The sequence below is a fragment of the Amphiura filiformis genome, chromosome 10 (genome assembly GCF_039555335.1).
Source record: "Amphiura filiformis chromosome 10, Afil_fr2py, whole genome shotgun sequence".
NCBI lineage: Eukaryota > Metazoa > Echinodermata > Ophiuroidea > Amphilepidida > Amphiuridae > Amphiura > Amphiura filiformis.
This window is the reverse complement of record NC_092637.1, coordinates 1258962-1282436: the sequence shown is the minus strand read 5'-3', so window position 1 is coordinate 1282436 and position 23475 is coordinate 1258962. Positions and strand designations below refer to the sequence as shown.

The window sequence follows — 23475 nt, the reverse complement described above, 5'->3', positions numbered from 1 at the left end:
TAACGATAAATAAAAACATAAATACAACTTTCTAACAAATAAAACATGCACTCGACTAAATTTGAACTGGAAACATTTAGATCACATTACCAGCGATTTGGTCACTAAGCCAAAAGTACTGAATGAATATTGAAGCTTTAAATTCAATCTATGATGTCATGTGGGCTCAATAGTATTAAACTATTTTATTGCAGCTATAATCAACAATGAAGCACCCTCAATATTATTGCAGTTTTGGCTTATCTGGGGATGTCAAGTGGTCTGTTATTGTTTTTTAAAATTGGTCTTTTTCCATAATTTCAAGCATTTTCCATTCATTAATATACAATAATTGATACAGTTTGCTTGGAAAAATGTTAAAATCTAGTGACAATTCTAGTTTGAAAAAGTTCACAATGAACTTTGATGCATGTACAGGAACACACCTGTGTACACCACAGTAACTGCTGCATCGCTGATTTCTTGCAACTCGCCTCCAGCGACGGTCTCCACAAGGAACTCATAAGCAGTTTCTGCATCCAAACTCTCTAAGGTGTATGTCAATGCCTGGCCAGGATAGACGTTAACTGCGAATACAGGATCTTGACCTGGCAGGTCAGTCTTCCTGTAGTATATCCTATATACATTGGCTTGCCCGTCTGCGGGGTCCCATGCAATGGTTAATGAGCATTGGAACGAAATCACTTCTCTCAGATTTTGCGGGCGACATGCATCTGTGGATATTGAATAGAAAAAGGAAAATACGGTATTTGCCATGTTTCTTGGGATGTCTTCAATGTTAAGTATATACATAGTATATGTGTAAATATGATTATACAGAGCTTCAAGCGGTATAGGTAAACCACTATCTTAGCGCCAACCCATTAGCACTACCTACACTACCAGATTCCTATTCTGTCACCCCAAAGGTACACTGCTACCCAGCTACTTCAAATGCACTCTAGATCACATATGTGACACGATATGGTCCATGGAGGCCAAAGGAGACATTTTTTTAAATTGATTTACTATAATTATCACCATATAAAACATAATGCTATCATGAACTGAAAACATCAAATGTCTAGCATACGTGAGGGCGGGTTAGTGTAGTGGTCTTCTCACTCGCTTCTCACCACTGTGGCCGGGGTTCAATTCCCCGCGCGGTGCCACATGTGAGTTTGGTTGCCGAACCATGCTCGTCCTCGCAGGTTTTTCTCCGGGTGCTCCGGTTTTCCTCCTGCATCTAAAATCGGACCTCTTCCCATATCCCTGTCCCGTCATATCCGGATAGCATCCCTTGCATTTAGTAGCCTCTGAGCACTATTGGGTTTAGCCTGGCTTCGGCCGAATGTTATAAATAAAAATACAGTTTTGTGATGTCTATTTTATTGTTTGTAACTCCATGTTTCTGCCTTTATCTCAAATTCAAATTTGCCACCTTGTACTGGATTGGTACTGCACTGGAACTCTAGAGTAGTCATGAAGTTGCCTGGCAGGGTATCTCTGGGGTAGGCAGCAATAGGAATATGGTAGTGTAGAAATAGATAACTAACGTTGATATGTATACAAACACACAAAATAGCATCCCCGTAGGCACTACCAGCTGACATGTTGGCCTCTAAGAACTACAGTGATTGGTTACTAAGAGGGTTATATCATGTATTGAGCCAATCAGCAATGTGGTACGAATAGTCAGTATGACTGAAATAACTTCAAATTTGCCAAGATTTTTAAAAGCTCTATTCTGATTGGTTACTCAGATGATTATATCATGTAATTTACCAATCATGGGCACTGTGTGAAAGGCAGTAGTGTCCATGAGGATATTGTGACAGATACAATAGTTTTGATCTTTCTTGATTAAGTTCATCAGGACTGTAGTATTCCATTAATTAAAGATTTCTTCTATGCAAGTCCAATTGAAACACTTACTGTATGGGACGTTTCAAGAGCTAAGGTCTGCTCTTGTCATCAGCCAGATGATGCACTGATCTGCTTGGGTTGCCAGTTGACTTCTTGTTGGTATTGATTGAAGTAACATTGTCATCACCAGAATTCAATACATCATAAAGGTGGCTTAATTTGAATGTGCCATCAACTCTGTCAAATCGGTGGAAAAAAAAGATTTACCAGGGCAAACAGGAAAGCATCTGAATCAGAATTTCTCACTTCTGCATTAGCTGAGCACGTAGCTCAAAATAACCATGTTATAGGCTGGGAGGATAGCGCAATTCTTACAACTGAAAATGACAAGTATACAAGATCCGGAGGCGGGGCACCCAATCTATGAACAGAATTGATGGCACATTCAAATTAAGCCACCTTTATGATGTATTGATTTCTGGTGATGACAGTGTTACTTCAATCAATACCAACAAGAAGTCAACTGGCAACCCAAGCAGATCAGTGCATCATCTGGCTGATGAAAAGAGCAGACCTTAGCTCTTGAAACGTCCCATACAGTAAGTGTTTCAATTGGACTTGCATAGAAGAAATCTTTAATTAATAGTTTTGATCATTTAATTAAAATCATAATTACAATCAACATGAAAGTATATCATCCCATGAAATTATTATCATCCCACAAACTTACTGGTCCTGAATCGTTCCGTTCCATGTTCTTGAGCTCCCAAGACACTGACTTCCATATCGTACAGTGTTCCAGCTTGCAGGTTTCTGAAGCAGTACTCCAATGTGGCAACATCAACGTCGATGCGTTGGACTTGCGGCACAGCAGTAGCATTGTAGACATCTGTTATTTTCAGTTCACATTTTGTAGTAACACTGGAATTTGTGGCACCCCATTTGAAGCAAACGTAGTCCTTGTAAACATCAGTGATATGAAGTTGCGCAGGGTTCAGGTCACCTGAAAATTTAAAATATAGAAGATTTATAGTTAGTCTAAGTAGCATGCATTTATTGACGGGAATAATTATGAGTGGCGGAGTTATGAATGATTTTTCCGTCAAATATTATTCTTGCCATCTCCCAGTTTTCCCCTACCCCAATTTGGAGGCCAAACCCCCTAAATCACACAAATGTCTACTTTTTGCAACAAATTTTGCCCCCCTGAAATTCCCTTTGCCCTTTGCGACCCATTTTGCCCCAATTTTCCCTGAAAAATGCAGGTGCCGCCACTGATAATTATCAATTAATATGCTCATCAACTGCATATTGCATACGAATTACCATGCAGCAGTACTACAAAAATTATTTAAGATCAATAATTTATGTTGGACAATGGTTGAGATCCTATATATGTCCCTCTAGCCTTTGTACCAGGGCATGGAATACGAATTTTCTTAATTTTCAACCCAAGGGGTAAGGGCAAATCTATTCACTTGATTTGTTGGGAGTAGCCCTTCTTTTCCTTGTTTTTTTTTTTTTTCCACTTCTATTTCTTCTTTTTCTTTCCGTACAGGCCAGCATGTAGACCAGATTATAGAATCTGGCTTGCCACCAAAGCGTGTGTCCGGCTGGACCGACTGGTTAAACAAAATAAAGCTTTTATCCCAAGTTAATCAACTTGAAGATAGTGTACCTCCAGCCAACCTCCAGAAAGTCGTACAACACCTAGGGAAGACATGCCATTAATCATCCACACAGGGGGTTTTACCTGAATTGGTGACTCCATTTGAAATATATACCTACTGTGTGTAAGGTCATATCCGAGGATGTATGGATTTCAAGTGGAATAGTACAATGCACCTGGCAAACTTGAATTGACTTGAATTGATTGGTTTGTAACCTGTGTAGAATATATACAGTGTGGTGATATGCACTACATGCACATTGCACAAACCCTTTTGTAATGCTCATGCAAGATATACCAATTATCATTTAATTTCGGGCTTTTACTTATAAATGCTTGAGGTACACTATTTAGGCTCTCATGCCTGACAATTCAATGTGTTAAGGCATGACTTGATTAATGAACTGTTAAAACAATATTCTACGCCTGCAAGTAACTTACGTGTGGTGACCGAATACTCGAACTTGTCACTAAGCTCTCTACGTACGACTCCGTCGTCGCTACCTGTGAACTCTGTATATGCCACGATGGTGAGGTCATACTGCTGGTCTATCAGCAGGTTGTCAAGGGTAATGGTAACCTGGCAAAGCAAAGGATAAAATATATTCCCTAATTTAATGTAAACAAATTATGCAACAAAATGTACAAATTTTAATACCAACTTTCACCCATTGCATTTTACACAATCCCCTAAATGTCTGATCCAGCAGGGTCATTTCGCTAGAGGTAAGGACAATAAGCTATTGGTGAATACCACATAATACATCCCGAAGCTTCACCCCTTAGCATTTCATATGACCAATCCCTAAGTCCACTCACCTCAATATATTCCTCAGCAGGGCTAGGTATCTCCTGATATCGTGGGGCGTCATCAGGTATGGGGAAGTACCACACGATACATCCTACATCTTTAACCCCCCCTTAGTATTTCATATGACCATTCCTTAAATGAAATAAACTCTAATTTTTTCCATCAGGACTGAGTGAGTACCGGTACCACACAATAAATCCTAAATCTTTAACCCCCTTAGTATTTCATATGACCATTCCTTAAATGCACTAAACTCCAATTGTTTCCCAGCAGGGATATGTATCTCCTGATATGGTGGGGCACCTTCAGGTTTGGGGAGTACCACATATTAAATCCTAAAGCGTCAACCCCTTTGCATTTCTTATGACCATTCCCTCTGTCCACTCTGGGTGAGTACCACATACAAAATCCTAATGTTTGAACCCCTTAGCATTTCATAAAACCATTCCCTAAGTCCACTCACCTCAGTATTTTCCCCAGCAGGGTTAGGTATCTCCCGATATAGTGGGGCACCACCAGGTCTGGGGGAGTACCACACAATAAATCCTGTTGCCTCGCCCTCACTGTCACCGTCTAGTCCACTCCAGCCTAGAGTTATGGAGTCTATGGATCTCTGGATACTGGTCAGACCATCTACCGCAGGTGGAACTGAAATCAAACAAGATGAAAACCGGTCACATTTTAGTTATGTGACATTTGGTTATGGTTTCCTTTAGATATGTATGACTTTAGCTCAGACGCAATGACTTTAATCCCGTACCTTGAGGATGAGTGGTCCAAATCTTTAATAAGGTTAAAGAAACTACCATTGCCATTCGCAATATTCATAATGAGAAAACCTTTGTATGAGGAGCAAAATAATCACAGAACTTGAATAACTCCAATAATAATGCAAACATCCGGAAATCCGCACTAACAAGGATATCAAACACTGTCTACTTACTTGTAGCTTGGATTTGGCTATCGCCAACGTTGATATTGATAGCTGTGAATTGTACTTCATATACGGCACCAGACACAAGACTTTCCAATAAGGCGTCATTACCCGTGAAAGAATCAGGATATACAATCACATCATTATTGTTGATATTACGCAGCTGGATGTTGTACTGTTGCGCTCCTGAGATTGAGGTCCACTGAACGGTAATCGTTGTCGCGGTGATTTTTCTAATGATAAGTTTGCCCTCAGCAGCCACCACTGGACATGAATATATTTTGTACAATGTAAGAACTATTTCAAGCTCCAATAAGATAATAAAGCTACTAATCTTTTTAAATATTTGTGACGTGTCATGTCAAAAACAGACATTGTTGGGCAGGTTATCAATTTTAAGATTTTTACATATCTTAAATTTAGCGATATTTTGCTCCACAACGCTGCTTTCCCCAATGAAATCGGACATTCTTAAGCGAAGATATTGAGTTCGTAAGTTATGGTAATATAAATTTTGGAAATTGAGATATCGGCCTTTAAAAATATTATTGACGATGTTGAGAATAGTAATTACCTTGAAATATGTCTCAAAAGATACAAGATGCCAGTTATATTCCGGTTTGAAACTATCAGACAATATTTTTAACATTAATAACGTCACAAATTCGCAACAAACCCAAATTGTAAAAACTCACCCCGGGCAGATTTTGGCTATTTTTCCATTTACGATCCTGCCCAAAAGTGTCTGCTTTCGATATATCACGTCACATTTATCAATCAATCAATAAATTAATCTTTATTTCTATCAATCTCACAACAGAACAGCAAATGTAATACAATTATTGTACACGTCAAGTATTGATGAAGGTAGGTACATCACAAAGCCGAGATGCCTGCGAATGCTACACTACCTTAAGTTATAACTAAAAATGTTATATAAATATTATGCCAAGTTGTGGCACTTAGATGCTTCCGTATATAACACTTTTTGTAGAGTATGAATAAGTTTATTAGGCCACTTTGCCATCACGGTTGTTTGATGTGATCATTTATTAATTTTCTAACAAAACATTATAGACCTGAATAATACCAACAGCTACACTCAGAGGATGATTTAAGCACTTCCCACCACGCCACTGTGTTGACTTGCGGTTAGCACAACTGTGTGCATGAACATGACATCACTGCTCGCACATTGCATTGACGAGCATGGTTAAATTTGAATTTGGACTGATATATTTACAATAAAAACGCATTCAAAATGCTAGTCGATTTCACATTTTATGTTACCTACAGAAGGTGTGAATTATCCTTTATGCATACGTCACTTTTGTTCTGAAATCGACCTAGTAATAATGACACACGCACAATTCTTAAACAACATCTTTTGCACAGAATTCAATGGGATTTGAAAAGTAAAGTGGCAGTTGAAACTCTAGTGATAACACGTTTGCAGTGCATGATGGGGCTTCCTTAAATCATCCTCTGAGCTAAACTGTATATAGACACATATTTTGAAGCAAGACAAAGAACAATTTTTTTGGCCCAATAGACTTACATGTAGAAAAATTCATTTCGATGTAACCGCTGAAGCGTGTTTCGTCACCAAATCGTCTGAAGGCACGAACTCTCACCCTGAATTCTCTGTTAGGAAGCAGTCCTTCCAGTGCAATGGCCATTTCTAGGATGTTGGTAGGACTGGGTGTACGACCAATAGGGGCGTTGAAGGGAATGACGTAATCGTAGCTGACCTCAAAACCATCCCAACTGCCTAGCAATGGAGCATCCCATTGAAGGTTGAGGGTGCTGAAACTGCTACTTGTAAGCTGAAGATTTTGCGGTGGTGCTGGGTCTGTTGAGTTGAATAATGACAATCATTTTATACGACAACACAACACGCCTAAACACACCCTTTAACATACGAATGTAATTGCATACACTCTTTCAAATGGAGCCACCCTTCCGATAACCCCAATTGAAATATCACTACGAAAGTAACACAGAAATAGTTCTGTTGTAAATGACCGCCATTAATGGACTGATACACCCCTGAAAATCATTGTTTTGGGCAATGCACTGAAATGGATTTAATCACGCATAAATTATCTATATTTATGTATATTATTGTCCTCTTTATAGCCCTTGGTTTACTACTAAAATATTACACTGAAACCCCCTGAAAAGATTTAATTCGAGGTTCTGAAAACTCAATGTTGCAAAATACCTACCAGTGATAACCTCTTCAATATCTGACAATTCCTCCAAATCATCATTCTCAGTATACAACTCTAGACGATATAATATGCCTGGTATAAGATTGTTGATTGCTAGTACATCTCCGCTGCCAACATCAGGAGCCGTGGTGCGTACAATCTCCTGATGAGTGCTTTCCTGATCGGTGTCGATGACACGCAGCAGGTACGTATCAAAGTCGCCAACTTCCGGCGTCCATTGTACATTGATGGTGTCCGTAGGGGAATTAGTATCAAGTATGGTAAGAACAGCACTTCCTAAGAGATGAAGAGAAATTTAACACAATATTTAACATTTCCATAAAAATGCTTTTTTTTTAATTCTCCACAAAATGTCAGTTTCTACTCTCAGATTGTAACCCTTTGAATTTTGAGCTGAACAAAATAAGAGGTAAACAAAGAAAATCGCTACTTCATTCCAGCGCCTATATCGCCAATGCATCGATCGGATCAATATTCCGTAGATTTAAATTTCTGTGATCAGTGCAGTAATTAGATCCTTGCAATTTTAACAATCAAAGTGATTCACAGACTGAATAGTCTTTGTACAAGTCCTTACGCTTGATTGTCCTAGAAAACAAATATTGCACCTTTAATATGCATGTTTTGGCCCCTTTCCCAATATTTGTCCAAATATCAAAATTTAACTTCTACTTCCAGTTAGGCCAAACTATATAGGAATAGGGTTAAGCTATATTTCATCAGTTAGGTCAAACTATATAGGATTAGGATTGAACTATATTTCAATTAGCACAAACTATATAGGATTAGGATTAAGCTATATTTCACCAATTAGGCCGAACTATACTGGATTAGGATTAAGATATATTTCATCAGTTAGGTCAATCTATATAGGATTATGATTGAGCTATATTCCATCAGATAGGCCAAACAATATAGGATTAGGATTGAGCTATAATTCATCAGTTGGGCCGAACTATATTGGATTAGGATTAAGCTATATTTCATTAGTTAGGTCAAACCATATTGAATTAGGATTAAGCTATTTTTCATCAGTTAGGCAAACTATATATGATTAGGATTGAGCTATATTTCATCAGCTATGCCAAACTATATAGGATTAGGATTGATCTATATTTCAGTTAGCCCAAACTATATAGGATTAGGATTAAGCTATATTTCACCAGTTAGGCCGAACTATACTGGATTAGGATTAAGATATATTTCATCAGTTAGGCCAATCTATATACATACATACATACATGAGAGCTTTTGTTACACGCCATTTCAAAAGATCACAGCGTGAAAAAGCAAAGCATATGCAAAATATATACAAGAAACAATTGAAAAACAAAAGAAAAATTAAGCAAAATGAATCATGAAGCAATCAAAATTATGTTTGCGGAAACAGGTGGGTTTGAGGCCTTTTTTAAAGGCAGAGACTGTTTGAGCACTTCGCACAGATGACGGTAAATTGTTCCAGATCAGAGGTGCATTGTAGGTAAATGCCTTGTCGGCAGCGGATTTAAAAGTCCAACTGCGTATGATCGGCACATTCAAACGTGTGCGATCTGAGGCGGATCTAAGGCCCTCGTGAGGATTCCAGACATGATGACAGGTATTCTGGTCCAATGCCGGCAAGGCATTTAAAAACATACAGCATGGCTTTGAATGTTATTCTATCCTCTACAGACAACCAGTGGAGCTGATGTAAAAGCGGCGATACATGGTCCCTTTTCTTTGCACAAAAAATGATTTTTGCAGCCCAGTTTTGGAACGTCTGAAGGCGAGCGATATCAGTAGTGTTGGCACCCATGAGGAGAACATTGCCATAATCAAGCCTGGATAAGATAAGTGAGCGGATAATGTCAGTACTAGTATCAAAGTCCAAGAATCGTCTAATGCGAGAGATATTGCGAAGGTGGAATGAAACACTGCGTGTGAGTAAAGAAATTTGGTTACGCATTGTCATGCAGTTATCGAAGATAACTCCAAGATTTCGGACTGTTTCCGATGGTTCAATGGCCTCACTTCCAATTTGGAGTGTGACAGCAGGCATCTGGTTCTTAACATGAGATGAAGCGGCGATGAAGAATTCAGTCTTCTCACGATTGAGTTGAAGCATATTGCACGTCATCCATGATTGAATGTCACCAATGCATGATGTAAGAGAGGAGAGTGCACGATCAATGGACGACTGACATGCCGGGTCAAAGTTGGTATACAGTTGCACGTCATCTGCATAAAGATGGTAAGAAAGGCGGTGTTCGCGTATGATTCTTCCAATTGGGATGGTGTAGATGCTGAAAGATATGGGACAAACAATTGACCCCTGAGGCAGACCGTAGTCGAGGGCACACTTCGCTGATTGGCAACCATTTACACATACACTGGTGGTTCGTCTGGCGAAATATGATTTCATCCACTGAAGGGCTGTGCCGCTGATACCAAGTTCTTGATGCATTCGCTGAAAAAGGATGTTATGGTTGACCGTGTCAAAGGCGGCACTCAAGTCTAATAACACAAGAAAGACCCCTTGTCGATGATGAAGAGATGTCATAATATAGGATTATGATAGAGCTACATTTTATCAGTTAGGCCAAACTATTATATGGTTACAATTGAGCTATATTGCATCAGTTAGGCCAAACTATATAGGATTAGGATTGAGCCATATTTCATCAGTTAGGCCAAACTATATTGGATTCCATTGTGCTATATTTCATCAGTTAGGCCGAACTACATAGGATTAGGATGGGGATATATTTCAGTTAAGCCAAACTATAGGATTAGTATTGCGCTTTATTTCATCAGTTAGGCCAAACTATATATATAGAATTAGGATTGTGCTTTTTCATCAATTAGGCCAAACTAGGATTTGGCTATATTTTAGTTAGGCCACACTCTATAGGATTAGGATTGAACCATATTTTCATCAGTTAGGCCAAACTTTAATAAGATTAGGATTGAGATATATTTCATAAGTTGAGCCAAACCATGTAGAATTACAACTGAGCTATATTTCATCAGTTAGACCAAACTATATTGGGTTAGGATTTGGCTATAATTTAATTAGGCCAAACTCTATAGGATTAAGATTGAACCATTTCATTAGTCAGGCCAAGCTTTAATATGATTAGGATTGAGCTATATTTCATCAGTTGGGCCCATTCATATAGAATTACAATTACAGATAGGCTAAACTATTATAGGATTAGAATTGAGCTACATTTCAGTTAGGTCAAATTATATTTAATTAGGATTGAGCTTTATTTTATCGGGGATTTGCAATTTGATCTAATACTATTTTGTCTAATATTTTAGACAAAATGGTCTTTCATCTGGCAAAAAAGAAATATTTTGTTTAACTATTACGTTTCTTACATCTTTCTGATTGGCTAATTATGTAATATGTTTATCTGACGGACCAATTAAAGTACAGCTTCTAAATATTTAAGCTCAATCCTCTTAGCGCTAACACCCTTCTTACCATGTTGCCGATTGGCTCAATGAATCATAATAGTTTTCTTGTAACCAATTAGCAAGCAGTACTCATGGGGTTAATGCAGCATTTTTCTGACTTTATTTTATACTTACTTGTAGTAAAGCTAGCAGTAGACGGCTCGCTGTCAGTCTTCAGAACACCTTCACCAACTGTATTAACAATATTAAACTCATATTCGGTGCCTGGGTTCAGACCTTCAAGTTCCAAACTCCGATCCTGCGGGCTTTTGCTGATAGGGCCGAATATTCCTCCGTTGCTATAGGTGACCTCATATTCACCGACAAAGTTCTCTGCAGGACCCCAGCCAAGGTCAAGTGTGGATGATGTCGCTCGGTTGAGGAATATCTGCCCTGGTGGATTGGGAACTAGATATTGCAAAATAATAATGAACATTAGTTTAACTACAACAGCAAGATATAAAGGGATGACTATTCAATACTTCAGACACCACAACAATTACACATTATAGCCCTTTTTATGGTAAAGAGCAGAAAGATACTTGCTATGGCAGCAAATCACAAAAAAGGAGCTTTGAAATCAGCCAATTAAACGTGGCTTTATAAATGGTCCTATCAAACTATGTAGTTCCAGTGTAAGTGTTTTTGATGATGTTCTTTGCTCATTTTTATCATAAAAGGGACTACTGTAAAAGTGGCTCTTTTTCTGATCATGAATGGGCTTTTTTCTGGTTTTGCATTGATTTTGATTTTTCAGAAAGAATCAAACTTGTGGACAGTCTAATTATGGCATTAAGCCCTTAATGTTATAGGTATACAGTTGTATATTGTGCAGATTTACCTACACATTGACAATTAGCTAGTTCTAGTTTTTAGCCCTGAATGTTATAAACATACAATTATTTGAATAATGCACTGATTGAATTAATACACGGTGAAAGAGGATAGGCTAGTTGTGGTTTTAATCTTTAATAATAGAACATACAATTAGTTGGATATTGCACTGAGTGACTTACACAGTGAAAGAGGAAACAAAGAATGGCTTACTTGTGTACATGCAGAAGATATCAGATTCTCTTTCTCCAATCTTGACTTGTATGTTATACTTAGTACCAGAATTTAATTGAAAGAGAATGCTGTTTGTAGGTTTATCTAAAAAAACAAAAATGGAATACAATTTGTAACTTATAATAAGTTTTTCAGATTTTGTTTTAGGCATACTTCTTGTTTGATGTCATATAGGATAAGTCCAATAGAATTGAGACAACAATACCAGTATTAGAAACCAACAATGTGAGTAAATATAAAAACAAGAATGCCGGTCAATAATCATGATAACATAATAGTACCCCCTCCCGAATAATAACAATGCGACCTACCAATTGATACAAGATCAGAAGCAGCAATAGCCCCATCTTCTGTCTTAGCTGTGACAACATATTGTGTCTCCTGATCTGATGGATTGACGATGGCTCCCCAACTGACGAGGAAACGATCTATATCACGACCACTGATTTCAATAACTAATGGTCCTAGGTCGTCTACAATGGAAATTAATAACAAGCAGTTATTGAAAGATTTCAGTACAAACGTAAACTGCCTACAAAACAAACAAACAATGATGTGCTACAACTAGGCTTCAGACAAAAAATGGGATACTCCAAATAAAATCTAATCTATACATCCCCTACGATAGACATGGCTTTCTTCTCCCACACTCCTTTTGAAATATACACCTTGTGGGAAATTAAGGTCATTGAGCTACCTGCATGAGTGACTCCTTTTGAAATATACCTTGTGGGATATTAAGGTGATATCTTCTTTATAGGAGTGTGTGGATTTCTACTTTAATAAGATGCCCAAATTGCTACAATGGCCATTGATTGACTAATTTTGCAAACATATTGCCCACAACCTAGTTCTCCACCAAGATGGGGTATTCCATTTAAAATCCACACTCTGTGGAAGATTCTGGAAATATCTTCAGGGAGAGTGTGGAATTTAAATGGAATGAATACATTAGGTATATTGTAGCTCCATTTGAATTTCATTTACTCTCTAAGAAATATTCAATCCGAGGGAGGGTGAGTATCATGTGGTTAATTTGAAATTCATACTCATCCCATGAAAGATATTTCCAAACTCTTTCACAGGGGGAGTGTAGATGTAAAATGGATTTACCCATTACACAGGCACTGCACTCTAAAGTAAGCCATGTCTGTGTCTTTTGTATGACAACATTGGAAACACATTTCTGAATAGAAACGAAGCTCTAAAGGATACTCAATGTGATGTCACCCTACTCATGCTATAACTACCAATCAAGATAACCAGCTCAGCAGCAATCTCTGGAGGATTATGACAATATCGGTACGGTACCCGAATACTCACCTGTTGATCCCTGAATTGATACCGGCTCACTCGATATATCATTCGGTAACACATCAAATCCAACAATGGTTTCAACGCAAAATGTATACGCTTGATTTACATTTAACCCAACAACTGTATAGCTAAGTTTGTCTGCTGCCACAACGACAGCTTCCACTTTCTCGTTGGTGTCACTGTCCGGATCAATGATTGAAATACGGAAGCCCTCGTTTCCACCACCGGTAGGTGGATCCCAGGATAGCGAGAATCGCGTTCCTGATCTGGGGAAGTTCGCGTTGTTAATTGCTACAAGGTTTTCAGGTGGACATGGAACTATTTGAATTAGAAAACACAAAATGTTGTGAATCAATTTGACGGATTTTATCATAATATCAATTTTATACAACATAGATTTCAATTTATTCAATCCAATTTCTTCTTGGGCTCTTGGTGGGGTTTTTTATGCTCGTATACAGTTAATTATGTCTCGCATAATCTTACACTCTGCTAGGGTGAAGCAAATAGACCGCCTCCTTTCTTCATAAACAAGACTGAGAGAGAATAGGCAATTACCTGTAAAGAACAATCTGCTGTTTTCCAATTCCAGGTCCACATATTGCACTTTGATATTGTACCCTTTACCTGCCTCAAGCCCATTAATAGTGTAACGTGTATTCTCTGTTTCAAAAGTGTCTGGTAGAGCGGTGGAGCCTTCTTTGTACCATGATACTGTATATTGAGTGTTCTCAACGACAGCTTCTACAATAGCCCCCCATTGTACAGCCAGCTCATTTTTCTGTTGAGTTTCTCTAAGTATTTCTAATGGATTTAGGCTCTCTGTGAGTATTCATAACAAGAAAAATAATAATTATGTTTTGTGGTTAAAGTTAGGTATTAGAAACTATTTTGAGCAAAGCCATAATGTGTGATTTGCTTCACAGCGACGCCCTCGGATTTCTACTTTTTGTATAATTATAATGCCCAGTGATGTACTAAAATACTACGTAAAAGACTAAGCCTGAAGTGCTTTAATAACAGTAAAATTTAACTTTTTATATTAAAACCGAGGAGACCCGGTTTTATTCAGAGTTCACCGATCAAATGCTTCTAACATATCCCGTGGATGTCAACTTATGTGTACACACGATGCTCCGTGCAGTATTACATATAATACGATCGGTGAGTGTAGTACACGCATTGTAGGCGCTGGAATGAAATCCCAATTTTCTTCGTTATAACTCATTTGTTTGGGTCAATATTAGAAGGGGATAATGTGATCAGTGAAAAAAAACCACATTTAAATAGAAATCTATTCTTTATGCAAATCACACATTATTACTAATGAATGGTATGGCATTAGACCGTCACTCTGGAGTCTGTTACTGCAAAATCCAACATGACATAAGGATGATTTATAGTTATATGGTATTCAGTCGGTTCATGTAAGGCCGTCGATAGACGGAAGGTGTTGGTAAAAAAAAATTGGGTTAACAATAGGCTATTATTCACCCCGGGTGACAGAAAAAAGGGGAGAATTATCAAAAAAATGATGAAAAATTGTGAATGAAAGTGAATTTTACATAATTTTTTTTCTTATTATTTTTTCAAACCATGCAAAAAAAATTTGGGTCAACAAATCACAACTTCCGTCGGCAAAAAATATTTCCGTCGGTACATTTACAAGTTGTGCCCCCTCGGTTCAAAAATCCTGGGTACGCCACTGATGGTATTCATCAGTTTAATGAAGTTACAGTAATTTGAAACCCACCTGTATGTTGAGAATTTGGAAATAAATTTTTGATATGTTTTTAACAAACTTACCTGTGGTTGCTTCTTTTACAAATATATCACTAAACTGCGGTTCGGGAACTCCATCTACCCATGTGCCGACTATAACCGTGTACGTATTACCCGGCAGTAAGGAGTCAATGCACTGGTATGTATGGTCCGGTGGTAATGCTTCGTATTGAGGATCTCCCGCGGGTAATGTGGCAACTCCTACAGGTGGATAGACGACAATGCCGTCTTCATTTAGGATTTTGATCACATAGTTGTCAAAGTTTGTGAGAGGTCCGTTCCAATAAACGCAGAACCCCCGGAGATGTTCGTCTGAGATTGACACGGTGAATGGAGCTTGTGGTGCTAATAAGATTGAACACACAAAAAAAAATAGATCAACAAGCAAACAAACAAATTAAGTAAAATGCAAATGAGGTAAATAAACAAACAAAGTAATGAATAAATACATCAATTATAAATAAATTATTATGACAAGAATGAGTCGTCAAATTTGAAACCGATGGCTAACATAGTTTGCATGAGCAGTTAATGCTGGGGACATCAATTTACATTTACAGAGAGTGAGCGAGTTATTTGCAATGTTTTATGAACTAGACATGACATCTTGTAACCATATTGGCCTATTTATGATTATTGACTGTCTGCTGGAGCAGTTACACAAAAGAGTCTCTAAGAACTATTTTCATTGGTTACAAAGATGGGTATATCATGTATTGAGTCAATCAGAGATATAGTAAGAACGGTCAGTAGGTCTGAAGGGGATAAGATTAAAATTGCTGAATTACTAAGATGATTATATGATGTAATTAACCAATCAGTGGATCTGCAAGAAAGCTAGTTAACTCTACGCAGGTCACTCACATGTAAATGTGGTAAGGTATGTGCGGCGGTCAATGATCACCATTCCAGGCTCCGTGGCAGTTCATATGACCCACATTTAGTGATCATGCTCCAGTTGATTATCTTCGCTATGAGTAAAACTCCTAAAACATCAGCTCTTCATGTCAAATTTGCAAAACATTGTATTTCTTAGCTCCACGATATGTAATTTAGCCCAATTTGAATTCCTTAGACCAAACTAAATAATGTTGACATTTTGAGTTCAAGAGCCCCTATTTTTCCTAAAGTTCGTTGAGTGCCCTTATGGGGGTTCACTAAGATGGAGGATGAGAATTTGACAGTCAGTACCTGTTACTTGTGGAATGCAATTCTCCACTGGAATCTCTATATTGATTTGAAGTGCTTCACAGCACACCTCGTATTGTGTCCCAGGCCATAAGTTCTCAAATGTCACGTATGGATGATATGATGGTGTGAACTCTTGGACGCCGTGGACTTCGTCTGTTGCATCCACTCTGACAGTGCGACGGTACCCGTACACATCGGTAGGGCCTGTGACAGAATCCCAGACTGCCAAAATGCTTGTGGAGTATACACCAACAGTTTGGCATTCACCAAATGGAATGGAGTCTGTTGAAGAAATCACAACATGTTTATATGTTGATAATTAACTAATCAGTCAAAATTTGTATCACATACTTCCTTGAAATCCAGAAAACAGAACACACACAATATTATTATAATTTTGTTGAAATTCACAAAATGCTGGTCTTAATGTTAAATGAATTTATAATTACACCTATGTCTATGAACGTCAATATATTTTTCATACAAATTCATTTGTTTTGGCAAAATTATTTGCCTGGGTGCTGTCTTTGAAGAAAATATATGGGTCAGGGGGGAGCATGACCTAGCGGTGTCTGCACTCACATAATGAGACAAATATAAAAGCTGACACACAAGAGGAATGGTATGTGTTCCATAAAAGAGACTTGATATAACTTATATTATAAGGGTTGTATTTATCCAGCATAAGGCGGAAAATGCCCAAAACGTTTGTTCCCATATAATTATTATTACAATATAATAGTTTTGTAGGGTCATGTTGCAAATGATCAAATGATGTTGCAGCATTGTTTTCTTGAGAATATTTCAGGAGTAGATGAAGATTTGAATTAAAGTGTATAGCTAAAATGATTATACTCCTAAGCAAATATTGCTTTTTCCTTGTTCAAATTTCCTTCTTCAATGATATTCTCAATGACTATCTCAAAACGTGGGACTTTGGCCAGCACCTAAAGCAAGTTGTTGCCAGCTGAACCATTACTCTCTTAATTCTAGTACTATACTTTGTTTCGACAAGTTTGGTCGACAAGTGACCTTAGCACTTTTATGTGGTTGCGCTGCAAGCATACCACTTTCGTACGCAATGCGTTCTGCGTTCTGTAACCAAACAAGTACCAGGCACCTATGTCACTACCAAAATCGAGATAAAACAAAGTGTTGTTCTAATCCTAACACTAAGCCCTAATCCTAAAATCTAAGCCTAACATTGTTTTAGCCTTACCTGTAACAAATGTTTCCACAGCAGGATCTCTATCCTGACCAAACACCCTTGCTCTGTATTGTACCCCGGGGTTCAGGTAGGTCAACTTAGCCTCAGTTCCTTCTGTAAAAAGGCCGTCTTCAAAATACTAAATACAAAAAATAAACATACTGGTACTCACTCTTACATTTTAATTGATCCTTATAGTTAATTGAGCTAGTGAGGAGAAAACAGCAAGATGGGACAGGAGGGAAGGAGGGAGGGAGGGAAGGAGGGAGGGAGGGAAGGAGGGAGGGAGGGAGGAGGAGGGAGGAGGAGAAAACATTGAAAGTCAGGAATTGGGAGAAGAACAGCAGGCGTCTACACATCCGCACAGATATCCTGCACACATCCTGCAACTGTATAAAACTGTTAAGGACAGCAGCCAAGAAGTATAGGTATTAAAAGTCACAATTTATTGGACATATATAATATGTCTTTTAACTGTTGAGATTTAAAGGAAAGTTGGGTACAAATGAAAAAAAAACCCGCAATTCTGCATAGGGCATAGCCTTTTATTTTTATTTTTTCAAACATGCTGCTTAAAACGTGAAGCAATAGTAATACATACAACTATCTGTGAAGCACATTTATATTGAGGCTCATTCCATGGTTCAAAGTACACCAGATAGCTGTCAGTCAAGCCGGTACCATCTACATTCCAGATCAATAATGCACTGGTTGGTGTGATGTTAATCGCATTGAGGCCAGTTGGAGGAGAAATTGCTGGTAAAATTAAACAAACAAAATGAATACATTTACTTTAAAGGGATTGACTCAATGGGCTATTGCATTTGAAATCCATACACCACCTATGGAAGACATGACCTCAATCTCCCACAGAGAGACAGAGTGAATTTCAAATGGATTATCTGAAGCCTTGATGAACACATTTGTACTTACTGGTTGTGAACAATGCATCATTGGGTGAATGTAAGTTGGCATACTCCACATTAATGTAATAGGAAGCACCTGCAACAAGTCCTTGGATCAGCCATTTTGTGTTTTTGGTGATTCGTTGCTTAAGATTCGACTCTACTGATTCTGGGTACCAAGATAATGTGTACAAAACATCCTCACCGCCTGCAACTTGTCCCCAGGAGAGCAGTATCGAGTTGGTACCTCTTCTGATGATGAAGATTTCCAAAGGCGCCAAATTTAAATTAGCTGCAAAAAAATAGTGTTTTTTTAATACAGTATGCAATGTATTCTCATCGAATCAACAACCAAAACAACAAAAAAGTCCATCAATACATCTGGCCTATCTCCACTTGAACATGGTTTGATTTCCCAAAGAGTTCCTACGTCCTAAACTAATCATATATCCTAGGTTTCTAATCAATCGTAACAATTCCATAAAATTTATATGTTACGATGGGTTTGAATGGTTTCTCCATGTCAGCATATATCAACTTAGGATATTGTCAAGAGACTTCATTGAATTATCAAGACTTTAAGTTTGATGTCTTTTTTCCAATATAAAATAATGTAATGACTGTAACTGTAAATCTACAGCATTTTTTTTTTCTTTTACACATTGATGATGAATCATCATGAATGTATTTCACTGAAGAGTATTAAGCATACAGACTAACCTGTTTCTGTTCCATAAATGAAGGCAGGGATACTATCGATTGGCTCACTTGGACATTCTTGTGACCTCACCGACAAGGAAGCAAACACAATGGTATTTTGTACATCGACCCACAGATAATATGTAAATGTGTAGCTATCAATCACCTCATACTGCAAGTCATTCGCGCTTGGTTGCATACAGTTACAGGTGGAATACCATAGCACATATTGGTCGTAGTCACCACCAGGGGGCGCTTCCCAGGTGAACATGATTAGGTTAGGGAAACTCTGTGCTTTAAAGTTTTGGATACCCAGTGGTGCTATATGTAGAGATAAGAGTTGAGATAAAAGTATGTGAATGTGTAGCTATCAAACACTTTATACTGCAAGACATTCTCGCCTGGGTCATATGTTATATGTTGAATAAAGGCAGAATTGCATCACGCAGTAAAAAGATGTCAAACTCCTTTGAAAAATTACCGTCAAAATGAGCATACATCATGCGCTCGTGCTACGCGACAGCTTCGGAGGTCAGTGTCACTGATTTTGCATCAAGCTCTCACGTCAAAAAGCAAAAAATATGAAAACATGAATTTTTGAACAAAATAGAGCTTGTCCGAGAGAAAACAAGTTTTAAACCTTGTTGAGAAAGTTAATTTGATAAAATTGGCAATTTTAACTTTACATAGCTCGGGTGGTCTAAAATCAGAATCGCCAAAAATCTTACTGTGTTTTCTTGTCTTTGTTTGGCGGTGGTTGCACATAGGGGTGGGGTGTGTATGGTGGGTGTGGGGGATGTGTAGGAGATATACTTACGTGTCCTGGTAACAATCAGTTGCATAGCATTATCGTTACCACCTGTACGTACGACCTGAAATCTAATGGAGTACTCTCTGCCTGGCACTAGACCATCAAAAGAATAATCAGTTCTGTCTGGTCCAAATACAATAGGCTATGAGATTCAGAGAAAACATAGTTCACTTTTATAAAGGATCCACAAGTAAAAAGACTTAAAAAAACCCAATAGTTTCTTACAAAACTTGGTGCACATTTTGTTTGACATACCTGGTCCAACTTACAATGTCACAAATTATTGTGTTTGGTCATGATGGCCCATTATGTAAGAGAAGATGTATTAGGCCTGACCTAGATTTTTTAAAACTACATCTTTACTTACGCAATGAGCCATTGTGACCGAATGAAACGATGAGTGACATTGTAAATTGGACCAGGTATCCATTTCACTAAACTTGGCGTAACTTCCATTTCACTATATACACTTACGAATGGTACACTTCGTAAATAATAGGGTTGTTTTTACAGGGACCCTTCGTTAAAGTTAGGTATCGTATTGGGTGTTCGAAATTTTACTAAGTTACTTTAGTTACGAAGGGTTAAAAAATGTGATACCAACAACTTTTATAATGTTTATACTTTGTATATCCTCATAAATACCGTGCTGACTCAAGTAAAAATTCAAAATGGAGGGAGGAGGATCTATAACCTAGTTTAATTGTGTTTTGGTTTTGGAGTGTCCCTGGACCTAGCGCTAAATGTTAAGATCGTTCATTGCTGGTATTAAAAAAAGCTTTTTTTGTGTTATAATATGCAAAGTTACAATACACTCTTAATAATTTCAAAGTGTATTGAATTTGTATGAATTTTGATAACTTACATCATCACAATTATCAGGACAAAGGAATAATTTGTATCCAAGCAAAGTCTGTGTATTCGTTGGCTTGCCCCATATAAAAGTGATACCATCGGTGTCTTTGTTTTTCAGATAGACAGTTCCAGGTTGTGAATCAACTGAAATTAGAGAATATATACAAACAAATGAGGGCACGGTGGCATGACAGGTAAAGACGTCCACTCATAATCATGAGGTATAGCATGTAGTCATGGGTTCAAATCTCTGAAGTGCAACGTGATGTCTAATCTGACTGGAGCTGCACTATAATGGTTGTGCCCTGGTTGAAGCAAAATGATTATGTTGCATCTCGCAGAATAAATTTTACAATCAATTTTCAATATGAAAGTGTAATTGTACTTACACCCATTCACGAGGAAAAAATGGAAAACTTACTTGTGCTAAATTCAAATTTTTGAGCTAAGCTTGTCAGTTCATCGCAATCTCCATAACTTGCTACAGTATAAACGATTACAACATATTCTGTGTCCGGCTCAAGATCCTGTGAAAAACAACAACACGAAGGTAAAAGTGGGTAATGGTGAATCCAACCGACGAGGACACAAAACACACCAAGAATCAATAAATGATATGAAAGACAACAAGGTGAGAGCAAAAATAAGCTGTGTCTTTACTCAATGAAAGCAAGTTGATACACTTGCAGCCAGTGAAGGTCAGAAAATGCAGGAGTAATGTTAAGTTTTATGGAAGTTCTTTTGACTATTCCAGCAGAATTCAAAGCTTTTTTTTAAATTTTAGATTGCCATGTAGAGATCTATCACTGCAAAAAACACAACACCTTTTATTATTATATTAACGATGATTACCAATGATGAATAGCTGAAAAACTATGATGTTTTCTAGTCAAGAGAGCTAAAAGCCATAATGTATGATTTCGGTAAAATTTTGTTATTCATTGCAAAAATGATTAGATAATGTTAGTAACAACTTTCGAGGAAACTGAAATAATGAGGTAAAATTGAGGGCGTCGCTGTGGAGCAAATCACACACTATAGCTTTAAGATCTGACATGCTATTTTAGCACTGAACATTTAACTGGAACTAAGTGGTTGGGGCTTTGAGTGGTGTTACTTAGAGATAATACAGTACACATACCCACAGTTGCACCTCTTTCACACCTTTAAGTAGCCTGTATGGATAATGAGTTAGGTCTTCACCACTATCCTTTACTACATAGCTGACATAGAAGCCATCATGTATACCATTAGGTAGCGTCCATGATAGGCGTACATATGCTGGGGATACCTCTTCTACAGTTATACCACTGACTGGGTCAGGGTCTGAAAAAAAAAAACCCCATGCAAATCAAATTCACAATACTGTTTTATCAATCTTTATTGGCATGTCCTCTATGCTCATAGCACGAGTTACCAGCAAAACAGTAAAAGGAAGTGAAAACCAAAAAAAAAAGTTTAATAAAACACATGTACAATAATGGTTAAGCTGAAATTGTTTTATTGGTTTATGCACGGCTTTAAGGAATAACAAATTTTGTTGAATTGGGCCTCTGTGTTGAAATAAAGTCTAATACATAACATTTTTTGATAATGGCAACACATGCAATCTCCTGCATTGACATTAGAACATGTAGATTTGGTTACGCCCCATAAACCTTCAACCAGATTTCGACCATCTCTTCAACCAGATTTCGACCATCTTATCGTTTGTCAAAAACCATCCACTCAAATAAAAGACCTCAGCTTGCCAGTTACACCATAAGCAATGCTTGTTAAGAACAGTAAAAACATTCGACTCATCATTTCATACCTGTACGTTGTCTTTCACTTTGAGCGGCGTATTCATCTGCATCCACAGTAATAGTATAACACTGTCCTGGTACCAGCTGTGTGAAGGCGTGTGCTGCTATCCCTGATGGCTGTACTGGATAATTCACACCAGGATTCGCTGCAAGAGAACGGGTGAGAGGATTATCACAAAATTGATGATATCGGCACGATTTTTGCTAGGTGCCAAATAACAGTTTTACTATAAGCCGCCCCTATATTATTAAAACAATTTGATGCATCTGCAGAAATATGATATTCCATGACTTATAATCCCACAGAATTTGCCATGTCTAAATCATATATAATGCTATTATTTGTCTTTTATAATTTTTTTTATTTTACACTTATAAATAAAGGTGTTTAGTGCCAAATATTTCCAATAGTAAGAAAAAGTAGATATTATTTGAAATAAATTTAGGCAATTTTTTCATGACCTTTTCACGCCACTAACTTGCTCATTTATTCACTTGCTAACAACCTGACTGACCTGGTCAAACATGTGCACAACAATTGGTCATTCATTCACACTTAATACACACACCTAAAAGTATTCACCATCAAACTGGGACTGTGTACTGGACAGTTGAACGTGGGTGTGTTTGGCTAATTTTGACCGCCTAACAGGGGACGATGGGAGCTTAGACACATGTTATGCAAATTATACAAATTTTTATGATATCTAACTTTTCAACTGTGGATTAAAATGTTTTTTTTTAGGTTATTTGCAGCCCACTGGACATACGAGAAAAGCGGGGACAGTCCGCAGTTGCAAGAATGTCCCAGTGGTTCGGATGTGTTTTTTTAATGTCCGCATTTAAAGGGATTACGTAAGTACCCCCACACACACACCCCCCACCCCCACCCCCCGCCTGA

At 37.8% G+C, this 23475-nt stretch overlaps 2 protein-coding genes across 2 annotated transcripts in view; both read right to left on the bottom strand.

Moving 5' to 3' along the window:
• LOC140163315 (receptor-type tyrosine-protein phosphatase beta-like) overlaps window positions 1-13119 on the bottom strand; it is a 47202-nt gene extending 34083 nt beyond the window's left edge. Inside the window, exons 1-11 of the mRNA XM_072186714.1 lie at window positions 13116-13119; window positions 12314-12475; window positions 11982-12086; window positions 11070-11342; window positions 7488-7769; window positions 6818-7111; window positions 5269-5523; window positions 4789-4973; window positions 3956-4094; window positions 2576-2848; window positions 426-713 (exon numbers count right to left, since the gene is read on the bottom strand). Coding sequence (XP_072042815.1) covers window positions 426-713; window positions 2576-2848; window positions 3956-4094; window positions 4789-4973; window positions 5269-5523; window positions 6818-7111; window positions 7488-7769; window positions 11070-11342; window positions 11982-12086; window positions 12314-12475; window positions 13116-13119 — 2260 coding nt within the window. The remainder of the gene's footprint in view (window positions 1-425; window positions 714-2575; window positions 2849-3955; window positions 4095-4788; window positions 4974-5268; window positions 5524-6817; window positions 7112-7487; window positions 7770-11069; window positions 11343-11981; window positions 12087-12313; window positions 12476-13115) is intronic.
• Window positions 13120-14660: 1541 nt separating this feature from the next.
• Window positions 14661-22572, bottom strand: LOC140163314 (fibronectin-like). The gene is made up of 12 exons (XM_072186712.1): window positions 22521-22572; window positions 21911-22095; window positions 21191-21296; window positions 20780-20913; window positions 19921-20056; window positions 19125-19424; window positions 18433-18696; window positions 18101-18255; window positions 17512-17638; window positions 16293-16574; window positions 15126-15446; window positions 14661-14686 (listed from the first exon to the last, which is right to left on the bottom strand). The coding sequence occupies exons 1-12, from the start codon at window positions 22570-22572 to the stop codon at window positions 14661-14663; spliced, it is 2088 nt and encodes a 695-aa protein (XP_072042813.1).
• Between the last annotated feature and the right edge of the window lie 903 nt (window positions 22573-23475).

What these genes read in the sequence shown, in the direction of transcription:
- LOC140163314 (XM_072186712.1), bottom strand. Translation starts at nt 22,572, where the DNA reads ATGAGTCGAATGTTTTTACTGTTCTTAACAAGCATTGCTTATGGTGTA. An exon ending in GTCCTGATAATTGTGATGAT is followed by an intron (nt 20,057 to 20,779) that starts GTAAGTTATCAA and finishes TGAATCTCATAG; the next exon opens with CCTATTGTATTTGGACCAGA. An exon ending in TTGCATTCCACAAGTAACAG is followed by an intron (nt 15,447 to 16,292) that starts GTACTGACTGTC and finishes CAATCTTATTAG; the next exon opens with CACCACAAGCTCCATTCACC.